The sequence below is a fragment of the Culex pipiens genome, chromosome 2, assembly GCF_016801865.2.
Source record: "Culex pipiens pallens isolate TS chromosome 2, TS_CPP_V2, whole genome shotgun sequence".
Taxonomy (NCBI): domain Eukaryota; kingdom Metazoa; phylum Arthropoda; class Insecta; order Diptera; family Culicidae; genus Culex; species Culex pipiens.
In genome coordinates, this window is record NC_068938.1 from 91,838,348 (window position 1) to 91,862,807 (window position 24,460).

The 24,460-nt window shown below is 39.2% G+C and overlaps 2 protein-coding genes across 5 annotated transcripts in view; both read left to right on the forward strand.

Annotated features, from left to right (window-relative positions):
* LOC120428532 (ATP-citrate synthase-like) overlaps positions 1–24,460 on the forward strand; it is an 82,611-nt gene that overhangs the window by 22,368 nt on the left and 35,783 nt on the right. The window lies entirely within an intron of this gene.
* On the forward strand, positions 3,549–22,441 carry LOC120431973 (ATP-citrate synthase-like). The gene is made up of 9 exons (XM_052709160.1): positions 3,549–3,745; positions 3,805–4,657; positions 4,722–4,916; positions 13,130–13,210; positions 13,338–13,488; positions 19,413–20,646; positions 20,708–20,812; positions 20,875–21,110; positions 21,184–22,441. Exons 1-9 carry the CDS (start codon positions 3,665–3,667, stop codon positions 21,350–21,352), a joined length of 3,105 nt encoding a protein of 1,034 aa, XP_052565120.1. The 5' UTR covers positions 3,549–3,664; the 3' UTR covers positions 21,353–22,441.

Consider the following 24,460-nt stretch of genomic DNA (forward strand, 5'->3'; position numbering starts at 1 on the left):
AGTTGGTGTTTGTATCAGGTACAGAGTGCAGCCATTTAAAGTAAATTTAGATAAATTTGACTCATAAAGGGAGCATATTATCAAACAGGTCTTATGAATCTTTTTTTAATTTTTAGTTTTTTATTGTTTCGAGATACAGTGAAACCTAAATTGTATTCATAAACAATTAAAAATCAAAAAAATGCGAGCTTGGTTCATTGGGAAAACTGGATCTTTTTATTAAAATGGATTGTTTGATATTAGATTTATTACAAACATAAGACATATATCTTATAACTATGTATTCTCACAAAGTGATCTAAAATAAAATATAAATCAAATTTCAAGCCAAACTTTCAAAAAATTGAAGCAAAAAGTATTACGAAGTTCGAAAACATTTTTACAGTTATGCTTCTACCAAAAAATTGCAGAATTTATGAATACATGATAATAATTTTTTTCTGAAGTTTTATGTCTGATCTGTGGTCCCAACATTCAAAATTTTCATACTGTCCAGACTCGACTATCCGAAGGCCTTGGCAAAATTTTACTTCGGGTTCGGATATTCAAAATTTCGGATAATCGAACCACGAAAAACATTTTTTTTTCGCTATCTTATTTTTGATTGTTAAGCTTTACTGCCTATAATTGAAAATTCGGCTATCATGCCAAATCAAGTATTCCGAGAAAACGCGTTTTAGTGTTTGTCACCAAATATCTGCCAAGGCAATTTCCCATAAGATTGGAATATTAGCCGTTTGGTTTTTCGCATCGGCAGCCAAATCTAAACACTATTTTAGTGAAATTCGAGTTTCAGAAGATGCGTTGGAACATCCTCTACCACCAGGTGCTAATAACTCGTTTTTGCCAAAAGTGTATATTAGCCGTTTTTTCAATGTTGGGCAGTTTAGTATGACCCTTTAACTACTCTAAAGTGATTTAGAATTTTTAAATCCAAGATGGCGGCCAAAATGGCAATGATGAAATATTGAAAAAAAATGCATTATTTAATTTTACGGAAAATCAACCATCCAAATTTGACTTAAATGGGGTCGCAGAACTCGAATTTGGTGTCTAGAGTGAGAAAATAAAAAAATACGAAAAAAAATTGTTCGTGGTTCGATTATCCGAAGTCCCATACAAACACTAGCGTGCCCAGGGTGGGGCAACATGGGGCAGTTGCCCCACCATCCTCGGAAATTTGTTCTAAAATTGGGCAGGGGGTGTCCATAAACGACGAAATTTTCAAAACTCTAATATTTTTGCCCCACCTTCCTTGAGGACCTGGGCACGCTAGTGCATACAAACCATCGGATAATTGAATTTCGGATAATCGAAACTTCGGATAATCGAGACTGGACTGTATTTGATTAAAAATAAAAAGTTTCAACAGTGCACAGATCGCAAAAATATGTGGAAAATTGATTTTCCGAAAAATGGTGAAGTTTTGGAGCTCTGAAGTCTTCAGAAGAGTTTTTGCAAGTTTTTGGTTTGGTTGAAAATTAGGTTGGTTCATGTTTAGGGTGTTTTTGAAAATCTAACTTTTCAGGAATATTTTTGGGATTTTTTTCGACTTCTAGAAAGTTTTTGGGCTTGCTAATCCAAGCAACTTTGACGAAGACACCAACATTTTATCTCGCAATCTACGCCTTCTACGAGCAAATGAAGCACCGGATTCGAGTGGTAGAAATGACAGTTCTCCCATAAGGAATACATTGTAGAAAAAGCAAAAACTGCTCGAATGGAAGTGCTCCATTAATATTCAAAAATCTTTATACATAATCTGTATCTTAAAAATAGAACTTCTAATTAGAAGATACCAAGTCTTCGGCAAAATTGGATACGGGGAAGGTCAATTCGGGTATTTTTCAAGTTACCCATTTCGATCACTTTTTTTCAAAAAAAGAAACACAGATTCATAAAGTCAATACATTCAGTCAAAATAGCAACATATCTAAAATCCGTCTTCCAAAAAGTGTATAAATAACACTTAAGTGCTAATAACATCTAATAAAGCTGTCAGATTTACAATGTTTAGGGCTAGTTGGAAAGGTCTCTTCAATACCTTTCTAAAAATGTATAACAAGACGGGTTTTCTTACAAAAACCACCCTTTTTACAATCTTCTGAAATGTAGTCAAGATCGTTTTTTTAGCATAACTTTTGAAGTACTTAACTAAACTTGCTGATTTTAAATAGAGACTTATGGGACCCCAAGACGGATCGAATGAGACAAAAACGGTCAAAATCCGTAAAGTCAATCCAGAGATAATCGAGTGACAATTTTTGTCCACCCACCTACACACATCCACACAGACATTTCTGGAGTTTTTTTTTTTAATGTCCAATAAACCAAATTTTCAGTTTTTGCTTTTTGAGTGTTTTTTAACACTTCTGACTCAAGGCGGTTTCAAAAACACCCAAAAAGCAAAAAAACTGGAAATTTGGTTTATTGGACGTTTTTTTTTTTAAAAAAAACTCCAGATTTGTTTACTGTCAGAGCAAGCCATGACATGTGGCAAAGCTGAAGATGTTTCTAAACAAAAAAATCAAAACACCCTCCTTTCACGTGGTGGCTCGTTGACATGTAGCGTCCTCTGGTCGAGGCAGCCTTCTTAGTGTGCTTTAGTTTTTCCCTGAACATTTTGCTGGGACCATGGGAATTTCGGTGACGCCGGAATAAATCTGCTTCTCGGACTCGGATCATCTTGCACCGATCAGAGGAAGCCATCCTCTTGGACCCCATGGTATGCGAAAATCCAAGTTCCAACGACAGGCTTGTACAGAGCAATTTACCTAAAAGCTCAAGTTTTACAAATCTGGAGGTTTTTTAAGGGTCCAAAAAACCAAATTTTCAGTTTTTGCTTTTTGGGTGTTTTGGAAACCACATTGAGTCAGGGGTATTAAAAACACCCAACAAGCAAAAACTGGAAATTTGGTTTATTGGACCTTTAAAAAAAAACTCCAGAAATTAATTCCCATTTAAACTTGTTCCAGCCATAGTCTAATACCTCTTTAAGAGAGAGCCAGTGATGCCAGAAGATTTTCTATGGAAATAATTTTTACCTTAAAGTTGTGGTACAAATGATATGAACTGGCAGCACTTGGCAACCACACAAGTGCGCTGAAAGAAAAAAAGAACTCGGCCGATAATAGAAAATGCGTGGGCTCCAGTTCATTCTCGTCTGACCATAATAGACTTGGGAAATATTTTTGTAAAATGATTGTAAAAAGAATAGGAATAACTTTTGGTAAAAGTCAAATTAAACAAAAATGTTCACAAGAAGCTGCTCTACTGTTCGGTGTTCCTGATATAATTACATTTCAAGAAACGCTCCGGATTATCGAGCATCACTCAGACACCACCGCTTAGTGTGATGGGAATGGTTATGATTCCCCCCACGCAACGTTTACAAAAGGCGCGTAGGACCTATTGCAAACTAACCCGAGTATCGGAAAACTTTAAAATTAGGAATCATAATCTTAAGAAATTTAAAAAAATAAAATCCATTGATTTTCGGTGATTTTTCTAAAGAAACATAAACACAACAATAGACATTGCTCTTTCTATCTTTTTGCAGCCCCTCGTCGTCAAGCCGGACCAGCTGATCAAGCGGCGCGGCAAGCTCGGCCTGATCGCCGTCAACAAGAAGTTCCCCGATGTGAAGAAGTGGGTGGACGAGCGCATGGGCAAGGACCAGAAGGTGGGCAACGCGACCGGCAAGCTGCGCAACTTTATCATCGAGCCGTTCGTCCCGCACAAGGATGTATGATTGACCTTTATCTCTTCAGGGATGTGTTTGTAATGATCTTGTTTGCTTTTTAGAACGAGGAGGCGTACGTGTGTATTTACTCGCACCGGACGGCGGACACGATCCTGTTCTACCACCAGGGTGGCGTGGATATTGGCGATGTGGACGCGAAGGCACTTAAACTGGAGGTACCTGTTGGCACGGATGTCACCGCTGAAAGCATCGAGAAGGTGCTGCTGACCGAGGTGGCAGCCGGCAAGAAGAAGCGCATCGCCAGCTTCGTGTACAATTTGTACAAACTGTACGTGGATCTGTACTTTACGTACCTGGAGATCAACCCGCTGGTGGTGACGGACAGTGCGATCTACATTCTGGATCTGGCGGCCAAGGTCGATGCGACGGCCGATTTCATTTGCCGTCCAAAGTGGGGCGAGATTGACTACCCGCCGCCGTTCGGTCGGGACGCGTACCCGGAGGAGGCGTACATTGCCGATCTGGACGCGAAGAGTGGTGCCTCGTTGAAGTTGACGATCCTCAACCGAAACGGGCGGATATGGACGATGGTTGCGGGTGGTGGCGCCAGTGTGATCTACTCGGACACGATCTGCGACCTGGGTGGTGCCTCCGAACTGGCCAACTACGGCGAGTACAGCGGAGCACCGTCCGAACAGCAGACGTACGAGTACGCCAAGACAATCCTGAGTCTTATGACGAGCAGTCCGAAGCACAAGGACGGCAAGGTGCTGATCACCGGTGGAGGCATTGCCAACTTCACCAACGTGGCTGCGACCTTCAGCGGTATTATCACGGCACTGCGCGAGTTCCAGCAGCGGCTGATCGAACACAACGTCTCGATCTTCGTACGTCGCGCCGGTCCCAACTACCAGGAAGGTTTGCGCAAGATGCGCGAAATCGGCAGCACTCTGGGTTAGCATTACTCTTCCGCCAACAGCAATCCAACGCTTACTAAACGAAACCTCCCCCATTTCAGGCATCCCGCTCTACGTGTTTGGTCCGGAAACCCACATGACCGCCATCTGCGGCATGGCCCTCGGCCGCAAGGCCATCCCCAAGAGCTGCAACGTGCACTTTGCCACCGCAAACTTTTTGCTCCCCGGCGGACAACAAGCGGCGGACGCCGCCAAGAAGGCCTCCGGAGCCGGTAGCAGCAGTGACGCCGTCAACGGTAAGTTTCGCGCGCCGGAACTCTACACACCTTCAACACACTAACACACCGCGAGACTCACCCAAATCACGCTCCATTCAACGGCCTCCTAACATCATCCGCCTCACCAATTCACCACAACCCTTCCCCCCCATTTGATGTTTCCAGTTTCGATAACGGGCTTCATTGCGCGCTTAAAAGTGGCAAGAATTCTGCACAAACTGTTCTACGGTAGCTCTGGCAGAGATGCAGGTATTAACCGCGAGTGCTTTTGTTGAAAGTTTACACTTTAACGAATTTGTTTTCTAAAATTGTCACGCAAATCCAATCGGTTGTAAAATGCTTGACTCTTGTTCGTTTTGGAACATGGCTGTGGTGGCGGATTTATTTTGGCTAAATTTTGACAGTGTTTTACCTGGAACATTCTGCCAGACCATTACCGGAATTGTCACAGGGTGGAAACTCGGTTTAGAAAATCTGGCATAATGTGAAAAACTTGAAAACTTTGAAGAAAAATATGGTGCGGTTCTCTCCGAAATAATCAACTTACGAGTGTGTTAATTTTGGTGTTTGCTCCTCTTTTTTAAAGAGACAAGGGAAATTCTCCACTGCATCCCCAAATTAATTAGCTTTGAGTTGGACTGAATTTTGGGAAGGTAAATGATCTAGGATACGCTCAAAGCAAGCTTAGCGAACAAGGGCACTATGTGGTTAAGGGCATCTCCACTGCAGGAAACAAACACGAAGGCAAATCAAACTTGCACCCGACGGCTAGCCTTCCGCGCGGTAGCATACTTGCTTCCAATTCAGCAGGATTTCACTTTGCTAACCGTTTGCAAAACAAATCTGATGATGCACAAAAAATTAAAAAAAAAACAAATTCAAAACATCTAAAATTTAGCAAATTAAAAAAAAACTTCATAAACTAAATTGAGGGTTTTTGAAGTTTTTTTTTTCAAATTTTTTTGAAAACTATATCAACATTTCAATGTTTTTACACAGAATGGATATTTTCCTATCACTAGTTTAAAATAAATCCAAGATTAAATGATGTTTTTTGTGGTACGGTACAATACATTTTCACCAATATTCAAAATTGGTTTAAGCAGAGTAATTCTCTGAGATTTCGGTCACTCGATTTTTTTTGTATTTTTTTATTCGGCTGAAACTGTTTTGGTGCCTTCGGTATGCCCATAGAAGCCATTTTGCATCATTAGTTTGTCCATAAAATTTTCCATACAAATTTGGCATAAAAAAATGAAGTATGAAAATTCAAAAATCTGTATCTTTTGATCGATTTGGTGTCTTCGGAAAAGTAGTAAAAAAATTATACACGGTAAAAAAAATGTGATATTAAGTTTCACTTTTTGCCACTAAAACTTGAGCTGCAAAAAAACACTTTTTTTTATTTTTTTTTTATTTTCTAATATGTTTTAGAGGACATCAAATGCCAATTTTTCAGAAATTTCCAGAACGTGCAAAAAATCAATACTGATTTTAAAAAAAATCTAAAACATTAAATATAATTTGTACCAGCCTAACAAAAAACATAAAATTAAAAAAAAAAAAACCTGAATTTAAAATTAAAGAAAAAAAAATATGTATAAAAATATACAGAAAGGTCTAAAAAAAAAGAAATCAAAAAAATCCAAAAACTTATAAAATGAAGAACAAAAAAAAATTTAAAAAAAAACTATTATTTATTTTTCCGATTTTTTTTTTTTGGTTTTATTCAATTTTTTTAGAATGCCATTTCCCAGAAATCTGTTTCCCAGAGATGAACAATGAAATTGATAGAGATTCGCCATTAGTTTTTCTTTTGTATTTTTTAATCTTCAAATCTTGAAAAAAAGAAAAAAAAAACAACTTTACCCTTCTCTTTGATATCTTCAAGTCTTATTATGACACGAATGCCAAATTATGATTAAGTGTCAATAATAAACTATAATAATAATAATAATAATAAGTCTTATTAAAAAAGAAGAGTCAATCTCTATGAATTTCATAGTTCTCGTAAAAAATTACCCTTCTCTTAGAAAAACAAAAATATATTTTGGAAAAATGTATACCTATATTTTAATTTTTTCAATTTATGAATTGGATCCTAAACTGAAGCCTAAATTGCTGATCTTATTGTTCACAATGATAAAGATTATTTTTCTGAGTACAATGACCCTTTCTAGAACCAAAAGAGTTTAAAAAAAATTAAATCAATTTTGAAAAATTAACTTCGCGGCCTTTCTCGACAGAATGTTTCTTACAAGACAGCTTGTCCCAAGGGGATCATAGTTGATCCATCGTAAAATTTGTTAAGTCATTTTTTTTTTGTTCGTTATAAAAAAAAGGTGCAGTGGTAATCCTACAGGCATAACCATCATGACGAAGAACTTCGGACACAAAAGTAAATGAAATTAGAGTTTTTAATATTTGCGTTTCTTGGCCACAAAATCAATCACGAAATAGTTATTTCGTAAGATCTATTTATTTTTGCTCAAAGATGATCTCATGGTATTTTGACGATTGATAACAATTAAAACTATCAAACGCTTCTTCAGCTAATCGTAATGGCAAAATATTCGGGCCTGTTGATATGAAATCATTTCATCAATTCACTGTTAAACTTTCGGCATTGAACAATTTTCAAGAAATATTTTGCAAACAATAAAATTTATTACAGAAGTCATTCTGAACCATATGTTAAAGACACAACACACAAACCCTAGAGCTTGATACCCATATTGCCCCAACTCTTATGGTTCCGCAAATGTCCCCTTATCGGAACATCCCCGGGGCCTCCGGCCACTCCAGGTTGTGGCCACTTGTGCCAAAATGTCAAATTTCATGTCCAGTATCAAAATCCCTAAAGTTTGATACCCATATTGCCCCAACTCTTATGGTTCCGCAAATGTCCCCTTATCGGAACATCCCCGGGGCCTCCGACCACTCCAGGTTGTGGCCACTTGTGCCAAAATGTCAAATTTCATGTCCAGTATCAAAATCCCTAAAGTTTGATACCCATATTGCCCTAACTCTTATGGTTCCGCAAATGTCCCCTTATCGGAACATCCCCGGGGCCTCCGGCCACTCCAGGTGGTGGCCACTACTGCCAAAATGTCGAATTTCATGTCCAGTATCAAAATCCCTAAAGTTTGATACCCATATTGCCCCAACTCTTATGGTTCCGCAAATGTCCCCTTATCGGAACATCCCCGGGGCCTCCGGCCACTCCAGGTGGTGGCCACTACTGCCAAAATGTCGAATTTCATGTCCAGTATCAAAATCCCTAAAGTTTGATACCCATATTGCCCCAACTCTTATGGTTCCGCAAATGTCCCCTTATCGGAACATCCCCGGGGCCTCCGGCCACTCCAGGTGGTGGCCACTACTGCCAAAATGTCGAATTTCATGTCCAGTATCAAAATCCCTAAAGTTTGATACCCATATTGCCCCAACTCTTATGGTTCCGCAAATGTCCCCTTATCGGAACATCCCCGGGGCCTCCGGCCACTCCAGGTTGTGGCCACTTGTGCCAAAATGTCAAATTTCATGTCCAGTATCAAAATCCCTAAAGTTTGATACCCATATTGCCCCAACTCTTATGGTTCCGCAAATGTCCCCTTATCGGAACATCCCCGGGGCCTCCGGCCACTCCAGGTGGTGGCCACTTGTGCCAAAATGTCAAATTTCATGTCCAGTATCAAAATCCCTAAAGTTTGATACCCATATTGCCCCAACTCTTATGGTTCCGCAAATGTCCCCTTATCGGAACATCCCCGGGGCCTCCGGCCACTCCAGGTTGTGGCCACTTGTGCCAAAATGTCAAATTTCATGTCCAGTATCAAAATCCCTAAAGTTTGATACCCATATTGCCCCAACTCTTATGGTTCCGCAAATGTCCCCTTATCGGAACATCCCCGGGGCCTCCGGCCACTCCAGGTTGTGGCCACTTGTGCCAAAATGTCAAATTTCATGTCCAGTATCAAAATCCCTAAAGTTTGATACCCATATTGCCCTAACTCTTATGGTTCCGCAAATGTCCCCTTATCGGAACATCCCCGGGGCCTCCGGCCACTCCAGGTGGTGGCCACTACTGCCAAAATGTCGAATTTCATGTCCAGTATCAAAATCCCTAAAGTTTGATACCCATATTGCCCCAACTCTTATGGTTCCGCAAATGTCCCCTTATCGGAACATCCCCGGGGCCTCCGGCCACTCCAGGTGGTGGCCACTACTGCCAAAATGTCGAATTTCATGTCCAGTATCAAAATCCCTAAAGTTTGATACCCATATTGCCCCAACTCTTATGGTTCCGCAAATGTCCCCTTATCGGAACATCCCCGGGGCCTCCGGCCACTCCAGGTTGTGGCCACTTGTGCCAAAATGTCAAATTTCATGTCCAGTATCAAAATCCCTAAAGTTTGATACCCATATTGCCCCAACTCTTATGGTTCCGCAAATGTCTCCTTATCGGAACATCCCCGGGGCCTCCGGCCACTCCAGGTGGTGGCCACTTGTGCCAAAATGTCAAATTTCATGTCCAGTATCAAAATCCCTAAAGTTTGATACCCATATTGCCCCAACTCTTATGGTTCCGCAAATGTCCCCTTATCGGAACATCCCCGGGGCCTCCGGCCACTCCAGGTGGTGGCCACTACTGCCAAAATGTCGAATTTCATGTCCAGTATCAAAATCCCTAAAGTTTGATACCCATATTGCCCCAACTCTTATGGTTCCGCAAATGTCCCCTTATCGGAACATCCCCGGGGCCTCCGGCCACTCCAGGTTGTGGCCACTTGTGCCAAAATGTCAAATTTCATGTCCAGTATCAAAATCCCTAAAGTTTGATACCCATATTGCCCCAACTCTTATGGTTCCGCAAATGTCCCCTTATCGGAACATCCCCGGGGCCTCCGGCCACTCCAGGTGGTGGCCACTACTGCCAAAATGTCAAATTTCATGTCCAGTATCAAAATCCCTAAAGTTTGATACCCATATTGCCCCAACTCTTATGGTTCCGCAAATGTCCCCTTATCGGAACATCCCCGGGGCCTCCGGCCACTCCAGGTGGTGGCCACTACTGCCAAAATGTCGAATTTCATGTCCAGTATCAAAATCCCTAAAGTTTGATACCCATATTGCCCCAACTCTTATGGTTCCGCAAATGTCCCCTTATCGGAACATCCCCGGGGCCTCCGGCCACTCCAGGTGGTGGCCACTACTGCCAAAATGTCGAATTTCATGTCCAGTATCAAAATCCCTAAAGTTTGATACCCATATTGCCCCAACTCTTATGGTTCCGCAAATGTCCCCTTATCGGAACATCCCCGGGGCCTCCGGCCACTCCAGGTTGTGGCCACTTGTGCCAAAATGTCAAATTTCATGTCCAGTATCAAAATCCCTAAAGTTTGATACCCATATTGCCCCAACTCTTATGGTTCCGCAAATGTCCCCTTATCGGAACATCCCCGGGGCCTCCGGCCACTCCAGGTGGTGGCCACTACTGCCAAAATGTCAAATTTCATGTCCAGTATCAAAATCCCTAAAGTTTGATACCCATATTGCCCCAACTCTTATGGTTCCGCAAATGTCCCCTTATCGGAACATCCCCGGGGCCTCCGGCCTCTCCAGGTTGTGGCCACTTGTGCCAAAATGTCAAATTTCATGTCCAGTATCAAAATCCCTAAAGTTTGATACCCATATTGCCCCAACTCTTATGGTTCCGCAAATGTCCCCTTATCGGAACATCCCCGGGGCCTCCGGCCACTCCAGGTTGTGGCCACTTGTGCCAAAATGTCGAATTTCATGTCCAGTATCAAAATCCCTAAAGTTTGATACCCATATTGCCCCAACTCTTATGGTTCCGCAAATGTCCCCTTATCGGAACATCCCCGGGGCCTCCGGCCACTCCAGGTTGTGGCCACTTGTGCCAAAATGTCAAATTTCATGTCCAGTATCAAAATCCCTAAAGTTTGATACCCATATTGCCCTAACTCTTATGGTTCCGCAAATGTCCCCTTATCGGAACATCCCCGGGGCCTCCGGCCACTCCAGGTGGTGGCCACTACTGCCAAAATGTCGAATTTCATGTCCAGTATCAAAATCCCTAAAGTTTGATACCCATATTGCCCCAACTCTTATGGTTCCGCAAATGTCCCCTTATCGGAACATCCCCGGGGCCTCCGGCCACTCCAGGTGGTGGCCACTACTGCCAAAATGTCGAATTTCATGTCCAGTATCAAAATCCCTAAAGTTTGATACCCATATTGCCCCAACTCTTATGGTTCCGCAAATGTCTCCTTATCGGAACATCCCCGGGGCCTCCGGCCACTCCAGGTTGTGGCCACTTGTGCCAAAATGTCAAATTTCATGTCCAGTATCAAAATCCCTAAAGTTTGATACCCATATTGCCCCAACTCTTATGGTTCCGCAAATGTCTCCTTATCGGAACATCCCCGGGGCCTCCGGCCACTCCAGGTGGTGGCCACTTGTGCCAAAATGTCAAATTTCATGTCCAGTATCAAAATCCCTAAAGTTTGATACCCATATTGCCCCAACTCTTATGGTTCCGCAAATGTCCCCTTATCGGAACATCCCCGGGGCCTCCGGCCACTCCAGGTTGTGGCCACTTGTGCCAAAATGTCAAATTTCATGTCCAGTATCAAAATCCCTAAAGTTTGATACCCATATTGCCCCAACTTTTATGGTTCCGCAAATGTCCCCTTATCGGAACATCCCCGGGGCCTCCGGCCACTCCAGGTGGTGGCCACTACTGCCAAAATGTCAAATTTCATGTCCAGTATCAAAATCCCTAAAGTTTGATACCCATATTGCCCCAACTCTTATGGTTCCGCAAATGTCCCCTTATCGGAACATCCCCGGGGCCTCCGGCCACTCCAGGTGGTTGCCAGTTCCAATAATCAACTCCCGCTCATGCCGGCTGGCATGTCTTGGCGTGTCCATGCCTCCAGGCCATCTGCTCCTGGGTCTCCAAGCCGTCTGCTACCGGGCCTCCAGGCCATCTGCTCCCGATGTTGACTCGTCGACGTCCAGCAGCAGAATGAATGTTCAGGACTGACCGAGCCGCTTTTTGTTGATTTAGGTCGGGGACGTATGCCCCGCCTTTTTGCACCCATTCTCCTATGCCTCCTTATTCGCTTGTTGCCCGTCGACGATCCGAAAATTATGAGGAAGAGTGGGGGTGATTTTAGATACATCAATCTCACGTCTCTCGATTGCCTGATTGGGAAACGTTTGTTCAACCAACCAGCGTGCGCTAAGAAGAGGGGAAATTTGCCGAGAGGGGAAGGTGAAACCAAAGCGTTTCATTTCGCTTCGCGAAATTTTGGATTGCTACCCTGTATAGAGCCCTAAGACGAAGTTCTTCGTCAAAATGATCAGAAATGGCGTGTTTTTTTACATTGGGCTTTGGAACTCTATTGCCAAAACACATTCAAAACGAATTGCCGGTAACAGAAAATGGTTAAACGACTGATTTTAAATAAACGAACTATCGACTTTTAAAAATAAATGTTTTATTTTTTGAAATTTACAAATACAAGTTACAAGGTACAAGTTTTTTTAACATGTCAAAATTATTGATTTTTCAGTTTAAATGATCAAATAATGAAATAAAACACATTCAAAGTTATTTTCAAAGGTGGCAAATTTGAACTCGGTTTTCACAGAACGGGATCAAATTTGATTTGCTTCCCAAAGGTGGAGACGGCCTTAGGTGTGAATTATTATATTCAAGGCAAGTCATCGAATATTATTAAGACAAATTTGAGTAGCCACCCTGATTATTTTATCATTCCTTTTATGGAACATCGCAACTAACCTGCTAATCCGACGTCATCAGTTAACTAACCTTCTAATCTATAACCAAACAAAATATCAAATTTCTTCTTCCCCTGTGCAAAAACCTCCTCCCGAAAAAATAAATCCAAAATTTAATCCTAATCAAAATTGTGTTCTGCTTATTTCTTTTTATTTTATGTTTATGTTCTCGGTTCTCTATTGGCATTCTGTGTTTGGGTTGCAATTTCGGTTGGTTTCTTCCATGCGCCCACCCAACAAAATCCCAAAAACCATCCGACCAACAAAATCCTCATTCCATTCAACCCAAAATATCGTGTGAAATTCCCACCTGCGTGTGCGTGTGTGTGTGTCATCCATGCCATCCTTCCCACCAACAACAACAACAACAAAAACAACACACGAACACACATAAACAGTGGCCACGCCAACGACACCGACGGTTGCAGCTCCGGCCACGACACCCACCGCAACAACACCCACATCATCGGCCAACAACGGTAGTAACGGTACTAAGTGGGACACTTTCGTCCAGTAGTTGTTTGTGAAGCAAATTCACCCAAAATTAGAGGGACATTCGGGACTAATTTTTCGTTTTTTTTTCCTGCTCTAACTTTGAACTCGCAGGTGCATCGGGAGCGTCGTCGGTAAAGTATGCCCACGCCAAGGTCGGTTCCGGCGAGTACCAGCGGATGTTCAGCAAGGGCACCAAGGCGCTCGTCTGGGGCATGCAGACGCGGGCCGTCCAGTCCATGCTGGACTTCGACTTTATCTGTCGGTGAGTCTATCATTAAATTTTTAAATTGTATTGCTTTTTTTGTGGTTGGAAGCTTCAAATAACATGCTGGTTCAATGCCCAGAACTTTTTTAAAATCAAAGATATTATTGTAATTCCTCATATAACCCCCATTTGATCAACCCCGCTATTGAGCAATTCCAGCCCAAAACAGGAATTTTTCAAGTACTTTTTTCTCGACCCTCTCCGATTTCAATGAAACTTTGTAGACATGTTATCCTACGCTTATATAAGCCATTTTTATGTATATGGAGCCAGTTCCACACTATAATGACATTTGAAAAGGGCGTAAGTGTTTTAAATATTTTTGTAATTCGGAATATAAATATTTCTGTATCTCGAAGCCGTTGCATCGTATCAAAAAGTGGTCAAAGACTAACTTGTAGGAAATTTGACGGGCTTTTCGATAAAAATACACTGAAAGAAAAAAACACTCAACTTTTATGAGATTTTTTGATTTTTAAGTTTAAAAGTCAAATTTGAGGGGGAGCCCACGATTTTTTTTCGTTCAAAATTTTTGTGAAAATAGCCTAAGATGTTACAGAAAGACTCAAGAAAAATGCAAGATGGAGCATCTCACCTAAAAAAATACAAAAATCATTTACTGAAACTGTTTTTTTGAAAAGTGCTCTAAACGTCAAAATTTTCAAAAACCGAATACGGGAATCGATTCTCCAGACAATTTTACATAAAAGTCTCCATATTGACTACTATCAAGTCTGTTATATAGAAATTGCCAAAAACCATCAAAAAACCTATTTTTTCAACATTTTTATTTTTAAAACCGCTGTAACTTCACAAGGATTGGACTTAGGATAGTAGTCAATATGGAGACTTTTATGTAAAATTGTCTGGAGAATCAATTCCCATATTCGGTTTTTGAAAATTTTGACGTTTAGAGCACTTTTCAAAAAAACAGTTTCAGTAAATGATTTTTGTATTTTTTTAGGTGAGATGCTCCATCTTGCATTTTTCGTGAGTCTTTTTGTAACATCTTAGGCTATCTTCACAAAAATTTTGAACGAAAAAAAATCGTAAGCTCCCCCTCAAATTTGACTTTTAAACTTAAAAATCAAAAAATCTTATAAAAGTTGAGTGTTCTTTTCTTTCAGTGTATTTTTATCGAAAAGCCCGTCAAATTTCCTACAAGTTAGTCTTTGACCACTTTTTGATACGATGCAACGGCTTCGAGATACAGAAATATTTATATTCCGAATTACAAAAACATTTAAAACACTTACGCCCTTCTCAAATGTCATTATCGTGTGGAACTGGCTCCATATACATAAAAATGGCTTATATAAGCGTAGGATAACATGTCTACAAAGTTTCATTGAAATCGGAGAGGGTCGGGTACAACCGATTCCCTATTTGGCATGGAATTGCTCTATTAAAACATTTCGAATCATTTTGTTTCGATTTTTTTTAACATTTCGGGTTCAAGCGGATCAACTGAGCAACAAAGTTGACTTATCTTGTTTTGTGTTTTTCTTCTTTCATTTTTAGTGCGTTTTCATGTGATTTTTTTCTTTATTTTTTTATTCTTATTATTCTAGACCATAGTAAACAATCTCGTCGTTCTTGTTTTATTTTTTTGTTTGTTTTCTTGTTTTTGTTTTGTTTGTTTAATCCATTAGCTAAATCCGGACATCGGAAGAAACGCGGTCAAGTAAAGTTGCGCTTTCTTTTCGTGACCTCCCAACTGCCGTTCTACGCATAATTGTCCCATGTTCAATAAAGTGCAAATGAGAAAAACGCGATTAAAATTTTTGGATCGATTTCTGTGTTTCTACGCATAATTGTCCCGTGGGTTCTTATTCGTCCTATGTGTCTCCAATCGCCCCAGATAGTAGGTTATCACTCTTATCTATGATCCTCTTGCTATACAGTATGTAAACAAGACTCAATGCTCCGTATAACTAATGATTCCGTGAAAGAAAATACTTGGTGGGACAATTATGCGTAGAAGTGTAACGATGGGACGAACAGACTTGGTGTTGTTTTTGATGAGTTTCCGAACAAAGTACTAGATTTTATGGGTTTTTCGAAAAGTATACGACAAACTAAACTTAAAAATGTCAAAAGGTCAAAATCGTCAAAAAATGACATGGGACAATTATGCTTGGAACGGCAGCCAAGAAAAGTTGATAATTCGGTCTGTGCGCCTCAACTTGAAAAAAATAGATTTAAATATTCAAAAAATCAAAGTGCAAAAAAAATGAATGTGAATTCTAAAATTAAAAAATTTAAAAGTCCAAAAATCTAAAAAAAAATTAAAATGCTAAAATAAAATCCGAAAGTAAAACTCAAACATTTCGAAATTTTTGAAATTTGTTTTTTTTAAATTTATATACAAATCTTTTAATTCTCAAATTCTTGAATTCCTTAAGTCAAAAATAATTGAATTCCTAAATTCTAATTATTTTTATAAAATTCTCCAATTCTAAAATTGTTAAATTCTAAAAATCTGAAATTCTAAGATTCTAAAATTCTAACATTTTTAGATTTTAAAATTTTAATATTCTAAAATTCACTTCAACACCTCAACTCAACCTCAAAAATAGATTAAAATATTCAAAAAATCAAAGTGCAAAACAAAATTAAACGTAAATCCTAAAATTGAAGAATTTAAAAATTGATGAGTGCAAAAATCTAAAAAAAAATATAATGCAAAAAGAAAACCCGAAAGTGAAACTCAAAAATTTCTAAATTTTCAAGTTTTGAATTGTTATTTTTAAGTTTACCAATCTTTTAATTCTCAAATTCTTGAATTCCTAAAGTAAAAAATTATTAAATTCTTGGATTCAAAAAACCTTAAATTCCTATATTCTAAAAAAATAAAATTTAAAAATTCTCAAATTGTAAAATTTTAGATTATAAAAATCTGAATTTCTAACATTATAAAATAAAAAAAAATAGATTTTAAAATTCTAAGATTCTAAAATTCTAGGATTCCAAAATTCTTATATTCTAAAATTCTAAAGTTCTCAAATTTTAAAGTTTCCAAAACTCAAATATTCCAAAATTTTAAAACATAAAAACTCTAAGATTCTAAAAATTCATCAATTTTGAAACTAAAAAACTCTAAAATTCCTAAAAAAAAAGTTACTTAATCCACCTTTAGGTGGTTGGTGCCTTCCTCACATTTAGAGCGCAATGCTATCCAAAATCGATAATAAAGGGCGGACCTTTCAGTGTTCTATCAACTTGATTCATTATTCATACCATCAGATTGGGTAGTCAGATCTTCATAATTCTGGGCAATTATGTGCTTATAACTTTTGATAGGGTTGTCAGATCTTCAATCTTTTGAACTCGTTGTAAAGATCTTTTGATTACCTATCCAACGACAGGTCGCATGATAGATCCGGACAACGTTTTCATCAAAATATCTGAGATCCGGCCTCCAAAAAGTGCATAAAAAACACTTAAGTGCTTATTACTTTTGATAGGGTTGTCAGATCTGCGATCTCTTGAACTCGTTGGAAAGGTCTTTTGATTACCTATCCAACGACAGGTCGCATGATAGATCCGGACAACGTTCTCATCAAAATATCTGAGATCCGGCCTCCAAAAAGTGCATAAATAACACTTAAGTGCTTATAACTTTTGATAGGGTTGTCAGATCTGCAATCTCTTGAACTCGTTGGAAAGGTCTTTTGAATACCTTTCTAAAAATGTATAACATGACGGGGTTTCTTACAAAAACCACCCTTTTTACAATCTTCCGGACTTTTGTAAAAATCGTTTTTTTAGCGTAACTTTTGAAGTACTTAACTAAACTTAATGATTTTCAATAGCGACTTATGGGACCCCAAGACGGATCGAATGATACCAAAACGGTCCAAATCGGTTCAGCCAGTGCCGAGATAATCGAGTGACAATTTTTTGATCAACATCCCACCACACACACAGACATTTGCTCAGAATTTGATTCTGAGTCGATATGTATACATGAAGGTGGGTCTAGGAGGTCAAATTAAGAATTTCGTTTTTCGAGTGATTTTATAGCCTTTCCTCAGTGAGGTGAGGAAGGCAAAACCCCTCAAATTTGAAAAAAATCTTCAATTCTTGCAGTTCAAAATTCTTAAATTCTTAATTTCTAAATATCTAAATTTCTAAACTTTTCATATCAATAAATGCTGCCATCTTTGGAGTCATATTTTAGGTTAGAAACTAAAATCTAGAGAATTTAAATATATATTTTTTTACGAGGACCTCAAGGCAATAAAGTACGAACTATTTTAAAATTCTTCAAATCCTAGATTATTGATTTTTAAATTTTTTGATTGATTAAATATTTGTTTTCAAACTTTTCTTAAATTATATTTTTTTTGACTTCTTTTAATAGCAGCATTGTTAAATCTTAAAATTTTTGATGCTCGGAACCTTTTTTTTTGAATAAAGAATGTTTTTGTATATTTTGTTAGAATTTTTAAAGCTTTGAATTCGAGATTATTTTTTTTAACTTGTGTTTTTAAATTTCTAAATCTCAGATTATTTTTTTCAAATTGCTCAATTTTAAATTATTTGTTTTTTTTTATATTTGTATTTGTTTTTATTATTTGTATTTGTATTATTTCAATTTCTCATTTAATAAAAATAAATCAATAAATTTGTGATATTATTGTTCACAACGATAAAGCTTACTTTTCTAAATGCAATGACTCTTTGGATTTTTGCGTTCCTTCCGAGCTCCGTATCAGCCATAAGAAAAAAATCATAATAAAAATAAGTACCGTAAAACCGTACTTTGATAGGTTTGAGATTTTTTCGCAAAATGAAAAATACACCGTGATAGAGAAGTACTCAAAGTACCTCAAGAAGAACTTTTCATAAAATTTTGAAAAGTTTAAAAAGTTAGTTAACTATAGTTAAGAAAATGTTGATAAATAGCCGGGACCCGTGGTGTAGGGGTAAGCGTGGTTGCTTCTCACCCAGTCGGCCTGGGTTCGATCCCAGGAGGTCCCGGTGGCATTTTTCGAGACGAGATTTGTCTGATCACGCCTTCCGTCGGACGGGGAAGTAAATGTTGGCCCCGGTCTAACCCAGAGGTTAGATCGTTAGCTCAGTCCAGGTGTAGGAGTCGTCTCCCTGGGTCCTGTCCCGGTGGAGTCGCTGGTAGGCAGTTGAACTCACAATCCAAAGGTCGTCAGTTCGAATCTCGGGTTGATGGAAGCTTGGGTGTAAAAAGAGGTTTGCAATTGCCTCAACAATCAAGCCTTCGAACACCTTGTTTCGAGTAGGAATCTTGCAATCGAGAACGCCAAAGCCAAGAATAATTTGATTTGATTTTTTTTACCGGATTCGGTAGTTCATTAAGAAAAACTGTTTTTTCAGTTCGAACTGTTCAGCAGTTGAAAAATCGGTAGACCTTACCGAATTCGGTAAAAATATCTAAGCATTGTAAAATCTTTGAATTTTTGTTGGTCTGAACCATAATTTAATTTTTTTAGATTTTTTTAAATATTGGATATTTTGAATTTTGGAAGCATTGAATTTGTGATTAATTATTTTTTGACATTCATATTTGTATTTTTAAATTTCTAAATCTCTGATCTTTGTGTTTTTGAAATTGCTCAATTTTATAATATTTTTTTTTATGATTGAATTTTGGAATTTCCTATTTAATTTCTTAATTTTGTAATTTCTGTGTTTCAAAATATGTGAGTTTGTTATTCAATTAATTTTCAGCTCCGTATCAGCATTATGAAAAAAGAGGATAATAAGTACACCCTATTAAAGGTGCAGGTTATGTTATAGACATGACCAGTATGACAAAGAACAGTTCTAGAGTTTTATTTGAAAAGATTCTTAATTAACACCGGGTTTCCAGATCTTTGTTCCTTTTGAACACATTTTTCAAGAATTGTAATTAAAACTCCACTCTTCCTCCCTTTTTCCAGCCGCGACGAGCCATCAGTGGTCGCCATGGTGTACCCCTTCACCGGGTATCACAAGCAAAAGTTCTACTGGGGCCACAAGGAGGTGCTGATTCCGGTCTACTCCAAGATGTCGGACGCGATCAACAAGCACAAGGAGGCGGACGTGCTGGTCAACTTTGCGTCGCTCCGTTCGGCGTACGACAGCTCGGTCGAGGTGCTGGACTACCCGCAGATCCGTACGATTGCGATTATCGCGGAGGGCATTCCGGAGAATCTGACCCGCAAGCTGAACGTGGCCGCTCGATCGAAGAACGTGTCGATCATTGGTCCGGCGACGGTTGGTGGGGTGAAGCCGGGGTGCTTCAAGATCGGAAATACGGGTGGGATGTTGGACAACATTTTGCACTCGAAGCTGTACCGGCCGGGAAGTGTGGCTTATGTGTCGCGGTCGGGTGGAATGTCCAACGAGTTGAACAATATTATTTCGTTGACGACGGACGGCGTGTTTGAGGGTGTGGCCATTGGCGGGGATCGTTACCCGGGGACGACGTTTATGGATCACATTCTGCGGTACCAGGCCGATCCGGACGCGAAGATGCTGGTGCTGTTGGGTGAGGTCGGTGGCGTTGAGGAGTACGAGGTGTGCGAGGCGCTTCAGGATGGTCGTATTACGAAGCCGTTGATCGCGTGGTGCATTGGAACGTGCGCTGGGATGTTTACGTCGGAGGTTCAGTTTGGCCACGCTGGGTCGTGCGCCAACTCGGACCGCGAGACGGCTACGGCCAAGAACAAGTCGCTGGCGGCGGCCGGAGCGCACGTTCCGGACTCGTTCGACACGCTGGGAGATTTGATTGGCTCGGTTTATGGCGATTTGGTCAAGAGCGGGGTGATCGTGCCGGCCGAGGAGGTTCCGCCGCCGACGGTTCCGATGGATTACTCGTGGGCGCGCGAGCTGGGTCTGATCCGTAAGCCGGCCTCGTTCATGACGTCGATCTGTGACGAGCGTGGACAGGAGCTGCTGTACGCCGGCATGCCCATTAGTGATGTGCTGCAAAAGAACGTCGGAATTGGGGGTGTGGTGTCGCTGCTTTGGTTCCAGCGCTGCCTGCCGCCGTACGTGTGCAAGTTCTTCGAGATGTGTCTGATGGTGACTGCGGACCACGGGCCTGCGGTGTCCGGAGCTCACAACACGATCGTGTGTGCTCGCGCCGGCAAGGATCTGGTTTCGTCCGTCGTCAGCGGACTGTTGACCATCGTGAGTAGCTTGGTAGTTGGGTGAAGAAGGGTCGGTATAATTAGAATGTGTCTGCTTTCAGGGTGACCGCTTCGGAGGCGCGCTGGACGGTGCCGCCAAGCAGTTCTCGGAGGCGTACGACTCGAACCTGCACCCGATGGAGTTTGTCAACAGCATGAGGAAGAAGGTAAGATCGGTGTGCTTTGATCTTGTGAGGAATTCAAACTAACCCCCAATCGTTGCCTCCAGGGTCAACTGATCATGGGCATCGGGCACCGCGTCAAGTCGATCAACAACCCGGACATTCGCGTCAAGATCATCAAGGAGTTTGTGATGGAGAACTTCCCGGCCAAGCCGCTGCTCGAGTACGCGCTCGAGGTCGAGAAGATCACGACGAGCAAAAAGCCGAACCTGATCCTGAACGTGGACGGCGTGATCGCGACTAGCTTCGTCGACATGCTGCGAAACTGCGGCTCGTTCACCAGGTGAGTGGCCGACCTCTGCTTGCCTAGACTGAGGGTGGTTGAAGCTGTCTAATCCACTTTTTTTCTGTTACAGCGAGGAGGCCCAGGAGTACATCAACATTGGCGCCATCAACTCGCTGTTTGTGCTGGGCCGCAGTGTCGGCTTCATCGGCCACTACATGGACCAGAAGCGCCTGAAGCAGGGCCTGTACCGCCACCCGTGGGACGACATCTCGTACGTGCTGCCGGAGCAGTACAACTAAGCTGCGAGCTGCTGAACTAACCAACGTAAACGGGGTCGAAAAGGCTGAACCTGATAAAGCACAACAAGTTTAGTGAGAGGTTTGTTTTTCATCGAATGCAATTTATTTGGGGAAAAACACTAGGAGAGAAGAGAGAAAAAATGCAAGCAGAATCTCGGCGAAGGAAAAATTGCGACAAAAAAAAAGATGGACTAGATTATAGTGATGAAAAGATTTCCTACACAAACAAACAAAAAAGGCAAAATGCACATCCAACTCATTCCATACGATAGTTTCTGTTTTGTGCGAGCGCGCGAGAGTCCCGTTTTACCCCGTTTATCTATCTATCTTTACTTCATTCCCACCACACCCCCGCTTTTCTAATTCCTTTTCGCGGTTTATCGAACCTGATAAATATGCATTTAAAACTCTTTCCCTTCCTTTGATCTAATCAAAAAAACTTTACAGACTCTTTCATTACAAACAAACAAAAATATGGTGAGCGAAACAAAAGAAGAGTAAAACAACAGGATCGCCATACAAAACAATCGCATGAAGATATAAGAGAGAGAGACGAACAGAAGATAATCTAGACAAACAAACATTCAATGGAGTGGAAATTATTTAAATTCAAATCAAACCTAAGTTATTTTCTCTTATTTGCTAAGCATCATTATTAGGAGCATTTTTTTGAGGAGGAGCACAGACAAAATGCAAAATCGGCAAAGTTTATAGTTTGTAGCAAAGGGGATCTCTGTGTGGAAAGGAAAAAGCGAAAAAAAAATCGAAGAGATCCGTACAAGTTTCGTTCATTTTAGGTTAGACACTATTTTTTCTCCCCCCTCACTTTAGTTTTGTGGTTTCTTTTTTTCCTTTACACTTTCACACTTTTTCCGTTCGTTCATTTCGCGTTAGGAGGAAACTAATAATTTTTGTTTATTTTTTTTGCGCTAATTTTAGTAGACGAATTAGTTTTGTACTAAAGATTGTCCCAAACCCTAGACTCGGCAGGATGTATCATTGATTTAAACTGTTTTTGTTTTGTAAGCGAAAATCATTGATTTTTACAGTTTTATTGTAATAAACTGATGAACATTCTTCTTCGAACAAGCGTTTTCTTTTTGTTTTAATTTTCATTTTATTCCTTTTCCCCCAAATCAAACTTTGAAGCAGTACTGCGATACACTTAGAAGGCGATATCGATGTTGAATATTGTTGACAAGAATAAAACAACTGTTTTCTGCACCGTCCACGGACAACTGCGTAGCGAAATTGCACCTCAAAGAAAATACCAGCCTGTTGAAACAAAAAACGAGCACAAGCACTGCACAAACAAAATGTTATAAAACAATGTGAAGAATAAGACTTCCAACAAGTTGCACCCGGGTTTGGCACACACTTGAAGAAAAAAAACTGCACCGACGTTTTCAGTGTGAGTAGTAAGTATTTGTAATATGCAAAGGTGGACTAAAAAGCCTTTTTGAAAGCAAAATAACGTAACACGTGGTATCGCAGTATGGAATCATAAAAAAAAATATTGAAGAGTAAATATAGATCGCTATATGAAATTAATAGTAGTTTCATTCTTGATAAAGAAATTCCTTTACACAATAAAACAAAACAACGAATAATGATATTATTATGTCACTGTTACTAAAGAAAAATATAGGATTTGCTTTTGGATCTGACTAACGAGCACTTTTCGGAATCCTAACATTTTGCGAGAAATTTTCATTGGAAAAATCTGCAAAAAAATCGATCTATTTTCGATGAATATTGAATTTAAAATGGCAGATCAGTTGCTGGCCTGAAGAATTTTTAAAGAAAACAATGTTCGGCGCCTGGAAATAAATCAATATTAAATTTATTTTCCGGGAATAAAAATAAAAATATTGGAAGAAAATTTAAAACTATAAAAACAACATTTTAAAAATTCATAAATAACAAAAAATAAGGTTTGAAAAAAATGACTACAAAACACGTTCTATGAAGTCCTTGTCATTCTTCACTCATAATAAATCGAGACAGGAAATTTTAATTTTTAAAATTTCTCTTACCTTAAATTAAAAATATAAGAATATAAGAATTTAAGAATAAAAAAAATTAAGAATAAAAAAATCAAGAATTTAAGAATTTAAGAATTTAAGAATTTAAGGATTTAAGAATTTAAGAATTTAAGAATTAAAGAATTAAAGAATTAAAGAATTTAAGAATTTAAGAATTTAAGAATTTAAGAATTTAAGAATTTAAGAATCTAAGAATTTAAGAATTTAAGAATTTAGGAATTTAAGAATTTAAGAATTTAGGAATTTAGAAATTTAGGAATTTAAGAATTTAATAATTTAGGAATTTAAGAATTTCAGAATTTAATAATTTAAGAATTTTAGAATTTTAGACTTTTAGAATTTTAGAATTTCAGAATTTCAGAATTTCAGAATTTAAGAATTAAAGAATTTAAGAATTTACGAATTTAAAAAGTTAAGAATTCAAGAATTTAAGATTTGAAGGTTTGAAGAATTGAAGAGTTGAAGAGTTGAAGAATTGAAGAAATCAAGAATTGAAGAATTTAAGAATTGAAGAATTTTAGAATTTAGAAGTTTTAGAATTTAAGAACAATTTCTTAACAGAGTGGAGTATGCCAAAAGTCTCGATTTAAAAAAACTCTAGAATTAATTATTTGTCAATTGAATTAACCTTTTATTTCAACACACATATTAAGTCTTTTCAAAAACAATTGAAGATCAAAAATACACTCAACCCCCGGTGGTTGGTAACTTTTTCGTTTGACACTTTTTTAGTTTGTACCCCGTTGGTTGGTCAAAGTCAAACTAAAAAGTGACGAACTGTCACTTTTTACACGGCGCTAACGCACACTATCAAAACAAACGTTTGGTAGTGTATGTGAACTCCATGTAAAAAGGGTGTCAAACTAAAAAGTGACCCCGTTCGTTTGACAACAGTTGGTGTCAAACCATCGGGGTTTGAGTGTAATCCTTCAACAAATATTTATTTGAAATTTAATATTTTTTCAATATTTTTTTTTGCATTAAAATGAAAAAAAGTGATCAGAAATGGTTTTTAATCGTGTTTTTTACCGTTGTACATAAAAATTGACATAGGGCTTTAGGA